We start from the raw sequence: 14,175 nt of genomic DNA on the forward strand, positions 1-14,175 counted from the left end.
GCTGTTTATAACGTCATTCTAGTCACATTATCGTCTATTGAGCAATAACTATCCAAAGCAGATTGATTGTTTTCCGTTTAATTGGATTAAAAACCAAACGTATTAAAAATATTCACCGTCCATAGGTTCATGGTGTGAACGTAGACTACATGGCTCTAATGCAAATATGATCTGTTAGATGGTTCCATGTCTATAAAACATGACATTTGTGAGCAGTATAACCAGTGTGGAAATTGCCCCTTTCTGTTTATATTGGATCTTTATCCAGCTCCTGTGAACAGTTTGGATGTGCATAAAACCCTCCATAGTCTTTAAGTTTCCTTGTCTGTATTTTACGGCAACGGTGCCATCGACTGTATTTAGACTCGGGCTCTATTTTCGGCTGGCGTTAAGGCGGCGCAAGTGTCAAACGCACGTTTGTTTGAAATCTCGTCATGTAAAAACTGGCACAGTGGCATTTGCCAGCCCTAATAATAGATTTGGCAATTTACCTGGTTTATATCAGCTCGATTGTGCTCAGATGGGCGGGTGGAGGAATATTTGAGGTGTGTCCTGAAAATCATGATCCAAAGTGCTAATTTCAGGCAGCGCTGATAGGAATATTTCAGACCAACAACAAGCTGGTTGTGGCAGCCAATCCAGCCGTGACACACACTGCCCATATGTGCATGGAACAAGAGAAGCTGAATGTGCTTTTGCTGCCTTTTTTTCTTCCATTTTGTTTTATTTAATTAAAAACCAAGCCTCCTCTCAATGCAGTCGTGAAGTAGTCAAGACTGTCGATAAAGGGTTTGGCTCCTGAGACCACTTGGAAATTAATCTTAAAATCACCAAAGCTTTATTAAAATACCAAGTTTGAGAGGAGTAAATCAACAATTTCCTGCATATTATGCAAGGACATACATATTTGACCAATCACCCACTTTTTCTGCATAAAAGTCAAATCATCGCAATATTGCATAAAACAGTCAAATCATCGCAATACTATTGCATAAAACAGACCCATCACCGCAGTACAAAAAACAGGGCTCACAATTTCAACCAATTACCGCATTTACGGTTGAATCAAGCCACACGTCAACAACTTTTTTCCCTCGTCATCGCATTTGTGACAAAATCATTGCATATTGCCATGCAAAATGTCAGAATTGCCGTAGAGAAATCAAGCATTTTTCACCAAATATCACCAACATTCCCCGGAAAATCTTGAAGGGAGTGCCTAAAAGCTCGAGCCATCCGTGTCGCGGAGACTGAATTCTCGGTAAACGCTGCATATGTCGGCTCAATTAGAAGCTCTGAGACTCACAGCTGGAATCGTTGCCAAAGATGCTTCTAAAATGTATTGACTCAGGGCTGTGAATACTTATGTCAATTAGATATTTAATTTTCAATTTATTAGCAAACATTTCTACCCCAAAAAATTTCTCACTTTGTCATTATGGGGTATTGTGTGTAGATGGGTGAAAAAAAAATGTTTTAATCAATTTTGAATTCAAGCTGTAACGTAACAGAATATGCTATATGTCAAGGGGTATCAATACTTTCTGAAGGCACTGTAACTGCCATATAACAACTAGACCGAGACTGCCCCCATGTGTTACAAAGTATACATCTCTTCTAGACATCGAGATACAGGCTTTATAATCTTAATAATATACTGCTCAAAAAAATAAAGGGAACACTTAAACAACACAATGTAACTCCAAGTCAATCACTCTTCTGTGAAATCAAACTGTCCACTTAGGAAGCAACACTGATTGACAATACATTTCACATGCTGTTGTGCAAATGGAATAGACAACAGGTGGAAATTATAGGCAATTAGCAAGACACTCCCAATAAAGGAGTGGTTCTGCAGGTGGTAACCACAGACCACTTCTCAGTTCCTATGCTTCCTGGCTGATTTTTTGGTCACTTTTGAATGCTGGCGGTGCTTTCACTCTAGTGGTAGCATGAGACGGCGTCTACAACCCACACAAGTGGCACAGGTAGTGCAGCTCATCCAGGATGGCACATCAATGCGAGCTGTGGCAAGAAGGTTTGCTGTGTCTGTCAGCGTAGTGTCCAGAGCATGGAGGCGCTACCAGGAGACAGGCCAGTACATCCGGAGACGTGGAGGAGGCCGTAGGAGGGCAACAACCCAGCAGCAGGACCGCTACCTCCGCCTTTGTGCAAGGAGAAGCAGGAGGAGCACTGCCAGAGCCCTGCAAAATGACCTCCAGCAGGCCACAAATGTGCATGTGTCTGCTCAAACGGTCAAAAACAGACTCCATGAGGGTGGTATGAGGGCCCGACGTCCACAGGTGGGGGTTGTGCTTACAGCCCAACACCGTGCAGGACGTTTGGCATTTGCCAGAGAACACCAAGATTGGCAAATTTGCCACTGGCGCCCTGTGCTCTTCACAGATGAAAGCAGGTTCACACTGAGCACATGTGACAGACGTGACAGTCTGGAGACGCCGTGGAGAACGTTCTGCTGCCTGCAACATCCTCCTGCATGACCGGTTTGGCGGTGGGTCAGTCATGGCATTTCTTTGGGGGGCCGCACAGCCCTCCATGTGCTCGCCAGAGGTAGCCTGACTGCCATTAGGTACCGAGATGAGATCCTCAGACCCCTTGTGAGACCATATGCTGGTGCGGTTGGCCCTGGGTTCCTCCTAATGCAAGACAATGCTAGACCTCATGTGGCTGGAGTGTGTCAGCAGTTCCTGCAAGAGGAAGGCATTGATGCTATGGACTGGCCCGCCCGTTCCCCAGACCTGAATCCAATTGAGCACATCTGGGACATCATGTCTCGCTCCATCCACCAACGCCACGTTGCACCACAGACTGTCCAGGAGTTGGCGGATGCTTTAGTCCAGGTCTGGGAGGAGATCCCTCAGGAGACCATCCGCCACCTCATCAGGAGCATGCCCAGGCGTTGTAGGGAGGTCATACAGGCACGTGGAGGCCACACACACTACTGAGCCTCATTTTGACTTGTTTTAAGGACATTACATCAAAGTTGGATCAGCCTGTAGTGTGGTTTTCCACTTTAATTTTGAGTGTGACTCCAAATCCAGACTTCCATGGGATGATAAATTGGATTTCCATTGATTATTTTTGTGTGATTTTGTTGTCAGCACATTCAACTATGTAAAGAAAAAAGTATTTAATAAGATTATTTCATTCATTCAGATCTAGGATGTGTTATTTTAGTGTTCCCTTTATTTTTTTTGAGCAGTGTATATAAAAACACCTTAACAACATTGATGTTGAACATTTTATTTCATAAGCTCTTTATACAGTATGTGTCTAACATTTCATTCGAAATCACGTTCATAAAAAAAAAATAAGACTTGGCCACATTAGGAAGAAACCATATGAGTACCCATCTTCCTGTAAGAACATTCAATGTTTTGTTTTCATTTACTTTTAAATAAACTCCATGATTCTGTCAATGTGCCCTTGTTATAAGTAGAAAGTTAAAAAGTAGAAATGATCACAATAAAATTGACATAATTTCAACTCTGTACTTGTTGTGATAACTAACCAGATCAGTCACCCAATACAGTCTTCGTTCACAATCGCTGCTGTCTTTGTCTGTTCCACAGGCTAGAACGGAGAAGGGGAAACAATATTTGTCCCATAATTCCCCTTCATCTTTGAACATGCTTCAAAAGATTATAAAGTTAGGGGAGTTAGTGTCCTTGTCTGTTTTTAAGACTCTGATTGACAACACGGTTTGTGATAACTACAGTTGTTTCTAATCTTCTATTGTATCTTTAACTTGTGACACTTTGTCTTTTGTTTATTTGGTATTTTTCTGTAATATTTTATGGACACAGCTTCTATTTCCCTGTTTTGCACTCTTGCCAGGTCGCCCTTGAAAATAGTTTTTTAACTTAAAAATGGGTCTTACCTGGTTAAATAAAGGTTAAAAAAATATAAAATAAGTACACCTTGGGTTCAGCATTAGAAATATGTGATGGACCAAAACATTTTTCCTACACGTAATATTAATATTACCATTTACCGTCTATTCCATGTAATCACCAACTTTTAAAAAGTTATCACATTTGAGAAACCTTACAGCAGAAACAAAAGTAAAACGATAAGTGCTAAAACGTTCCAGAGAAATACAGTACGGTTAAAAAAAAAAAAAAGATCCCATCCCAGTTTACTGCTTCAGTCGAGGCATGACATCATCACTGTGTGTCCTGTCTTGAATAGGACCTGTATCTATGCTGACATCACTGTTCTACCCAAAGCATTTCAAGCCGCTACCCTACAACATTTCATACAGTTTTCTGTGGTATTCCAGCTTGGTTTCCGAACAGGTTGCTTTTCAGGAGCGCAGCAATCTCTTTGGCGTTTTGTCGGTTTGCAGGCAACTCTGACAGCATTTTACTGATGAGTTTATGCTGCAGCAGAAAACATAGGGGACAAAATGAAGATACTGTGTACTCACTCTAAAACACGTTCTATAAACAGGCAAACGGACAGTTGTCACCACTCCTTACCTCGAATATAAACTTCTCACGGAAGTCACAAGGAAATGTCCTTGTCTGCAGGCTCTCGAACACCTGTGATATTAAATGGGGCAGAACTCCAGAGTAAGAAGTGATGCTTTCGAAGTCAATAGCTACGTTTCCATCCAATTGGCGACACATTTTCATGCGAATATTCAAACATCTCCATAAAAAACAGCAATTTCCCACCAGAGAGGTTTCCATCAAATGCACTTGTTTCAGATAAAAGACTGTGATGACGTAGTGCACCTAGAAACCACTTTTTACACTATGATGATAGACGGGGAGGTTACATGATGATGATAGAGGACGGGGGGGTTACATGATGATGAGAGGACGGGGGGGGGGTACATGATGATGGAGGACAGGGGGGGTTACATGATGATGATAGAGGACAGGGGGGTTACATGATGATGATGGAGGACAGGGGGGGTTACATGATGATGGAGGACAGGGGGGGTTACATGATGATGATGATAGTGGACGGGGGGGTTACATGATGATGGAGGACAGGGGGGGGTTACATGATGATGATAGTGGACGGGGGGGGGGGGTTACATGATGATGATAGAGGACGGGGGGTTATATGATGATGATGATAGTGGAGGGGGGGGTTACATGATGATGGAGGACAGGGGGGGTTACATGATGATGATGATGAGAGGACAGGGGGGGTTACATGATGATGATGATGAGAGGACAGGGGGGGTTACATGATGATGATGATGAGAGGACAGGGGGGGTTACATGATGATGAGAGGACAGGGGGGGTTACATGATGATGATGATAGAGGACGGGGGGATTACATGATGATGATAGTGGACAGGGGGGGTTGCATGATGATGATAGAGGACAGGGGGGGTTACATGATGATGATAGAGGACAGGGGGGGTTACATGATGATGGAGGACAGGAGGGGTTACATGATGATGGAGGACAGGGGGGTTACATGATGATGATGATGATGATGATAGTGGACGGGGGGTGTTACATGATGATGATGGAGGACAGGGGGGGTTACATGATGATGATAGTGGACGGGGGGGGGGTTACATGATGATGATAGAGGACAGAGGGGGTTACATGATGATGATAGTGGACGGGGGGGATTACATGATGATAGAGGACAGGGGGGGTTACATGATGATGAGAGGACGGGGGGTTACATGATGATGAGAGGACGGGGGGTTACATGATGATAGTGGACGGGGGGATTACATGATGATGATAGTGGACGGGGGGATTACATGATGATGATAGTGGACGGGGGGGTTACATGATGATGATAGTGGACGGGGGGATTACATGATGATGATAGTGGACGGGGGATTACATGATGATGATAGTGGACGGGGGGGTTACATGATGATAGTGGACAGGGGATTACATGATGATGATAGTGGACGGGGGGATTGCATGATGATGATAGCCTTCCCTGTAGCTCAGTTGGTAGAGCATGGTGTTTGCAACGCCAGGGTTGTGGGTTCGATTCCCACGGGGGGCCAGCACAGGAAAAAAAAAAATATGTATGAAATGAAATGTATGCATTCACTACTGTAAGTCGCTCTGGATAAGAGCGTCTGCTAAATGACTAAAATGTAAAATAGTGGACAGGGGGGGTTACATGATGATGATAGAGGACAGGGGGGGTTACATGATGATGATAGTGGACAGGGGGGGTTACATGATGTGGACAGGGGGGGTTACATGATGATGATAGTGGACGTGGGGGTTACATGATGATGGAGGGCGGGGGAGTTACATGATGATGATAGTGGACAGGGGGGATTACATGATGATGGAGGACAGGGGGGTTACATGATGATGATGATGATAGAGGACGGGGGGATTACATGATGATGATAGTGGACAGGGGGGGTTACATGATGATGATAGAGGACAGGGGGGATTACATGATGATGATAGAGGACAGGGGGGGTTACATGATGATGGAGGACAGGGGGGGTTACATGATGATAGAGGACAGGGGGGTTACATGATGATGATAGAGGACAGGGGGGTTACATGATGATGATAGAGGACAGAGGGGGTTACATGATGATGATAGTGGACGGGGGGGATTACATGATGATAGAGGACAGGGGGGGTTACATTATGATGAGAGGACGGGGGGTTACATGATGATGATAGTGGACGGGGGGATTACATGATGATGATAGTGGACGGGGGGATTACATGATGATGATAGTGGACAGGGGGGGTTACATGATGATGATAGTGGACAGGGGGGTTACATGATGATGATGATAGTGGATTGCATGATGATGATAGTGGACGGGGGGATTGCATGATGATGATAGTGGACAGGGGGGTGTTACATGATGATGATAGAGGACAGGGGGGTGTTACATGATGATGATAGTGGACAGGGGGGGGTTACATGATGATGATAGTGGACAGGGGGGTTACATGATGATGATGATAGTGGACAGGGGGGGTTACATGATGATGATAGTGGACGGGGGGGTTACATGATGATGATAGTGGACAGGGGGGTTACATGATGATGATAGTGGACAGGGGGGTTACATGATGATGATAGTGGACAGGGGGGGTTACATGATGATGATGATGATAGTGGACGGGGGGGGTTCATGATGATGATAGTGGACGGGGGGTTACATGATGATGATAGTGGATGGGGGGGTTACATGATGATGATAGACGACAGAGGGGGGGTTACATGATGATGATAGAGATGATGATAGAAAACAGGGGGAGTTACATGATGATGATAGAGAACAGGGGGAGTTACATGATGATGGAGATGATGATGATGATAGTGGACGGGGGGGTTACATGATGATGATAGTGGACAGGGGGGGTTACATGATGATGATAGTGGACAGAGGGGGGGTTACATGATGATGATAGAGATGATGATAGAGAACAGGGGGGGTTACATGATGATGATAGTGGACAGGGGGGGTTACATGATGATGATAGTGGACGGGGGGGTTACATGATGATGGAGGGCGGGGGAGTTACATGATGATGGAGGGCGGGGGAGTTACATGATGATGATAGTGGACAGGGGGGATTACATGATGATGGAGGACAGGGGGGTTACATGATGATGATGATGATAGAGGACGGGGGGATTACATGATGATGAGTGGACAGGGGGGTTACATGATGATGATAGAGGGCACGGGGGTTACATGATGATGACAGTGGACAGAGGGGGTTACATGATGGAGGGCGGGGGGTTAACATGATGATGATAGTGGACGGGGGGGTTACATGATGATGATAGTGGACAGGGGGGGTTACATGATGATGATAGTGGACAGGGGGGGTTACATGATGATGATAGTGGACAGGGGGGGTTACATGATGATGATAGTGGACAGGGGGGTTACATGATGATGATAGTGGACGGGGGGGTTACATGATGATGATAGTGGATGGGGGGGTTACATGATGATGATAGACGACAGAGGGGGGGTTACATGATGATGATAGAGATGATGATAGAGAACAGGGGGAGTTACATGATGATGATAGAGATGATGATAGTGGACAGGGGGGGTTACATGATGATGATAGTGGACAGGGGGGGTTACATGATGATGATAGTGGACGGGGGGGTTACATGATGATGGAGGGCGGGGGAGTTACATGATGATGATAGTGGACAGGGGGGATTACATGATGATGGAGGACAGGGGGGTTACATGATGATGATGATGATAGAGGACGGGGGGATTACATGATGATGATAGTGGACAGGGGGGGTTACATGATGATGATAGAGGACAGGGGGGATTACATGATGATGATAGAGGACAGGGGGGTTACATGATGATGATAGAGGACAGGGGGGTTACATGATGATGATAGTGGACAGGGGGGGTTACATGATGATGATAGTGGACAGGGGGGGTTACATGATGATGATAGTGGACAGGGGGGGTTACATGATGATGATAGTGGACGGGGGGGTTACATGATGATGGAGGGCGGGGGAGTTACATGATGATGACAGTGGACAGGGGGGATTACATGATGATGGAGGACAGGGGGGTTACATGATGATGATGATAGTGGACAGGGGGGTTACATGATGATGATGATAGTGGACGGGGGATTACATGATGATGATAGTGGACGGGGGGATTGCATGATGATGATAGTGGACAGGGGGGGGGTTACATGATGATGATAGAGGACAGGGGGGTGTTACATGATGATGATAGAGGACAGGGGGGGTTACATGATGATGATAGTGGACAGGGGGGGTTACATGATGATGATAGTGGACAGGGGGGGTTACATGATGATGATAGTGGACAGGGGGGTTACATGATGATGATGATAGTGGACAGGGGGGGTTACATGATGATGATAGTGGACGGGGGGGTTACATGATGATGATAGTGGACAGGGGGGGTTACATGATGATGATAGTGGACAGGGGGGGTTACATGATGATGATGATGATAGTGGACGGGGGGGGGTTCATGATGATGATAGTGGACGGGGGGTTACATGATGATGATAGTGGATGGGGGGGTTACATGATGATGATAGACGACAGAGGGGGGGTTACATGATGATGATAGAGATGATGATAGAGAACAGGGGGAGTTACATGATGATGATAGAGATGATGATAGAGAACAGGGGGGGTTACATGATGATGATAGAGGACAGGGGGGGTTACATGATGATGATAGTGGACAGGGGGGTTACATGATGATGATAGTGGACAGGGGGGGTTACATGATGATGATAGTGGACGGGGGGGTTACATGATGATGGAGGGCGGGGGAGTTACATGATGATGATAGTGGACAGGGGGGATTACATGATGATGGAGGACAGGGGGGTTACATGATGATGATGATGATAGAGGACGGGGGGATTACATGATGATGATAGTGGACAGGGGGGGTTACATGATGATGGAGGGCACGGGGGTTACATGATGATGATAGTGGACAGAGGGGGTTACATGATGGAGGGCGGGGGGTTAACATGATGATGATAGTGGACGGGGGGGTTACATGATGATGATAGTGGACAGGGGGGGTTACATGATGATGATAGTGGACAGGGTGGGTTACATGATGATGATAGTGGACAGGGGGGGTTACATGATGATGATAGTGGACAGGGGGGTTACATGATGATGATAGTGGACAGGGGGGTTACATGATGATGATAGTGGACGGGGGGGTTACATGATGATGATAGTGGATGGGGGGGTTACATGATGATGATAGACGACAGAGGGGGGGTTACATGATGATGATAGAGATGATGATAGAGAACAGGGGGAGTTACATGATGATGATAGAGATGATGATAGAGAACAGGGGGGGTTACATGATATGATGATGATAGTGGACAGGGGGGGTTACATGATGATGATAGTGGACGGGGGGGTTACATGATGATGATAGTGGACGGGGGGGTTACATAATGGAGGGCGGGGGGTTAACATGATGATGATAGTGGACGGGGGGGTTAACATGATGATGATAGTGGACGGGGGGGTTAACATGATGATGATAGTGGACAGGGGAGGTTACATGATGATGATAGTGGACAGGGGGGGTTACATGATGATGATAGTGGACAGGGGGGTTACATGATGATGATAGTGGACAGGGGAGGTTACATGATGATGATAGTGGACAGGGGGGGTTACATGATGATGATAGTGGACAGGGGGGTTACATGATGATGATAGTGGACAGGGGGGTTACATGATGATGATAGTGGACAGGGGGGGTTACATGATGATGGAGGGCGGGGGGGTTACATGATGATGATAGTGGACAGGGGGGGTTACATGATGATGATAGTGGACAGGGGGGGTTACATGATGATGATAGTGGACAGGGGGGGTTACATGATGAAGATAGTGGACAGGGGGGGTTACATGATGATGATAGTGGACAGGGGGGGTTACATGATGATGATAGTGGACAGGGGGGTTACATGATGATGATAGTGGACAGGGGGGTTACATGATGATGGAGGGCGGGGGGGTTACATGATGATGATAGTGGACAGGGGGGGTTACATGATGATGATAGTGGACGGGGGGGGTTACATGATGATGATAGTGGACGGGGGGGGTTACATGATGATGATAGTGGACAGGGGGGGTTACATGATGATGATAGTGGACGGGGGGGTTACATGATGATGATGATAGTGGACAGGGGGGGTTACATGATGATGATGATAGTGGACAGGGGGGGTTACATGATGATGATGATAGTGGACAGGGGGGGTTACATGATGATGATGATAGTGGACAGGGGGGGGTTACATGATGATGATGATAGTGGACAGGGGGGGTTACATGATGATGATAGTGGACAGGGGGGGTTACATGATGATGATAGTGGACAGGGGGGTTACATGATGATGATGATAGTGGACAGGGGGGGTTACATGATGATGATAGTGGACGGGGGGGTTACATGATGATGATAGTGGACAGGGGGGGTTACATGATGATGATAGTGGACAGGGGGGGTTACATGATGATGATGATGATAGTGGACGGGGGGGGGTTCATGATGATGATAGTGGACGGGGGGTTACATGATGATGATAGTGGATGGGGGGGTTACATGATGATGATAGACGACAGAGGGGGGGTTACATGATGATGATAGAGATGATGATAGAGAACAGGGGGAGTTACATGATGATGATAGAGATGATGATAGAGAACAGGGGGGGTTACATGATGATGATAGAGGACAGGGGGGGTTACATGATGATGATAGTGGACAGGGGGGTTACATGATGATGATAGTGGACAGGGGGGGTTACATGATGATGATAGTGGACGGGGGGGTTACATGATGATGGAGGGCGGGGGAGTTACATGATGATGATAGTGGACAGGGGGGATTACATGATGATGGAGGACAGGGGGGTTACATGATGATGATGATGATAGAGGACGGGGGGATTACATGATGATGATAGTGGACAGGGGGGGTTACATGATGATGGAGGGCACGGGGGTTACATGATGATGATAGTGGACAGAGGGGGTTACATGATGGAGGGCGGGGGGTTAACATGATGATGATAGTGGACGGGGGGGTTACATGATGATGATAGTGGACAGGGGGGGTTACATGATGATGATAGTGGACAGGGTGGGTTACATGATGATGATAGTGGACAGGGGGGGTTACATGATGATGATAGTGGACAGGGGGGTTACATGATGATGATAGTGGACAGGGGGGTTACATGATGATGATAGTGGACGGGGGGGTTACATGATGATGATAGTGGATGGGGGGGTTACATGATGATGATAGACGACAGAGGGGGGGTTACATGATGATGATAGAGATGATGATAGAGAACAGGGGGAGTTACATGATGATGATAGAGATGATGATAGAGAACAGGGGGGGTTACATGATATGATGATGATAGTGGACAGGGGGGGTTACATGATGATGATAGTGGACGGGGGGGTTACATGATGATGATAGTGGACGGGGGGGTTACATAATGGAGGGCGGGGGGTTAACATGATGATGATAGTGGACGGGGGGGTTAACATGATGATGATAGTGGACGGGGGGGTTAACATGATGATGATAGTGGACAGGGGAGGTTACATGATGATGATAGTGGACAGGGGGGGTTACATGATGATGATAGTGGACAGGGGGGTTACATGATGATGATAGTGGACAGGGGAGGTTACATGATGATGATAGTGGACAGGGGGGGTTACATGATGATGATAGTGGACAGGGGGGTTACATGATGATGATAGTGGACAGGGGGGTTACATGATGATGATAGTGGACAGGGGGGGTTACATGATGATGGAGGGCGGGGGGGTTACATGATGATGATAGTGGACAGGGGGGGTTACATGATGATGATAGTGGACAGGGGGGGTTACATGATGATGATAGTGGACAGGGGGGGTTACATGATGAAGATAGTGGACAGGGGGGGTTACATGATGATGATAGTGGACAGGGGGGGTTACATGATGATGATAGTGGACAGGGGGGTTACATGATGATGATAGTGGACAGGGGGGTTACATGATGATGGAGGGCGGGGGGGTTACATGATGATGATAGTGGACAGGGGGGGTTACATGATGATGATAGTGGACGGGGGGGGTTACATGATGATGATAGTGGACGGGGGGGGTTACATGATGATGATAGTGGACAGGGGGGGTTACATGATGATGATAGTGGACGGGGGGGTTACATGATGATGATGATAGTGGACAGGGGGGGTTACATGATGATGATGATAGTGGACAGGGGGGGTTACATGATGATGATGATAGTGGACAGGGGGGGTTACATGATGATGATGATAGTGGACAGGGGGGGGTTACATGATGATGATGATAGTGGACAGGGGGGGTTACATGATGATGATAGTGGACAGGGGGGTTACATGATGATGATAGTGGATGGGGGGGTTACATGATGATGATAGAGGACAGAGGGGGGTTACATGATGATGATAGTGGATGGGGGGGTTACATGATGATGATGATAGAGGACAGAGGGGGGTTACATGATGATGATAGAGATGATGATAGAGGACAGGGGGGGGTTACATGATGATGATAGTGGACAGGGGGGGTTACATGATGATGATAGTGGACAGGGGGGGTTACATAATGATGATAGAGGACGGGGGGGTTACATGATGATAGTGGACAGGAGGGGTTACATGATGATGATGATAGTGGACAGCAATGATTGTCCAGTGAGAAGATTTTGGGCATGGTTTAAAATGGTCAGAACCAGAAGTGAAAGCTACTGGGCGGTGTTTAACATGACACAGAACCAGAAGTGAAAGCTACTGGGCGGTGTTTAACATGACACAGAACCAGAAGTGAACGTTACTGGGCGATGTGCTCACCTTGCTCTTCTCTGAGACAGTGGACATGTACCACAGGAGTTCAAACCATATCAGTCCCAGAGAGAATATATCAGTTTTCTCGTCATATTTCCCCCCAGTCTTCTGGAAATACAAAAGTAATTTGTGTTTTGGGAGAGAATAACTAAATAAGAGTCCTTATGGACATGGCCAGACGTAAAATGTATGCAACCATGACTAAATCGCTTTGGATAAAAGCATCTGCTAAATGGCATATATTATGGCTAAACCAAGGATCAATTTGTTGAGCTGAAAATATTATTAATTGGCAAAACAAAACTCCATTACCTGCTCAGGGCTCATGTAGAATGGTGTTCCTTTGTTGACAGTCCTGTACATTGATGCTCCACTCAGAGTGGTGATCGTGGTGACAAGACCAAAGTCTCCAATCTTCACCATGCCATCACTTCCAAACAATATGTTCTCTGGCTAAAAAAAGATAACACATTTATTAGGTGTCATTTTTCCATAAATGTCATAAATAATGTGGTTAACTTGGCATCTGAAAACACAGGAAGACAGATTCTCACAAATACCTTTAAGTCTCTGTGAATAAGTCCTTCAGAGTGGATGTATTCCACTCCACAAACCAATTGCTGAAATATTCCAAGTGCCTTGTCCTTCGTTCTACCCTTATTTATGCTAATCCAGTCCTTCAGTGTCCCTCCGTCACAGAACTCCATCTGAATGAACAAACAAGGCCAGTCCCCATTTCTGAAAAAACAAAAA

General features: G+C 46.3%; 1 protein-coding gene across 5 annotated transcripts in view; it reads right to left on the minus strand.

The window, feature by feature from the left end:
• Nucleotides 1-3,248: 3,248 nt before the first annotated feature.
• Nucleotides 3,249-14,175, minus strand: part of pkz (protein kinase containing Z-DNA binding domains) — a 29,076-nt gene continuing 18,149 nt past the window's right edge. For 3 of the 5 annotated variants that reach the window (XM_045701825.2, XM_045701829.2, XM_045701828.2), the window contains 5 exons: nucleotides 13,983-14,160; nucleotides 13,735-13,875; nucleotides 13,429-13,530; nucleotides 4,503-4,565; nucleotides 3,249-4,403 (listed from right to left, as the gene is read on the minus strand). In XM_045701825.2, the coding sequence (XP_045557781.1) occupies nucleotides 4,278-4,403; nucleotides 4,503-4,565; nucleotides 13,429-13,530; nucleotides 13,735-13,875; nucleotides 13,983-14,160 (610 nt within the window). In that variant the 3' untranslated portion in view covers nucleotides 3,249-4,277. 5 annotated transcript variants of the gene reach the window in all.

Source organism: Salmo salar, chromosome 19, assembly GCF_965601325.2.
Source record: "Salmo salar chromosome 19, fSalSal1, whole genome shotgun sequence".
In the NCBI taxonomy this organism is placed as follows: Eukaryota; Metazoa; Chordata; class Actinopteri; order Salmoniformes; family Salmonidae; genus Salmo; species Salmo salar.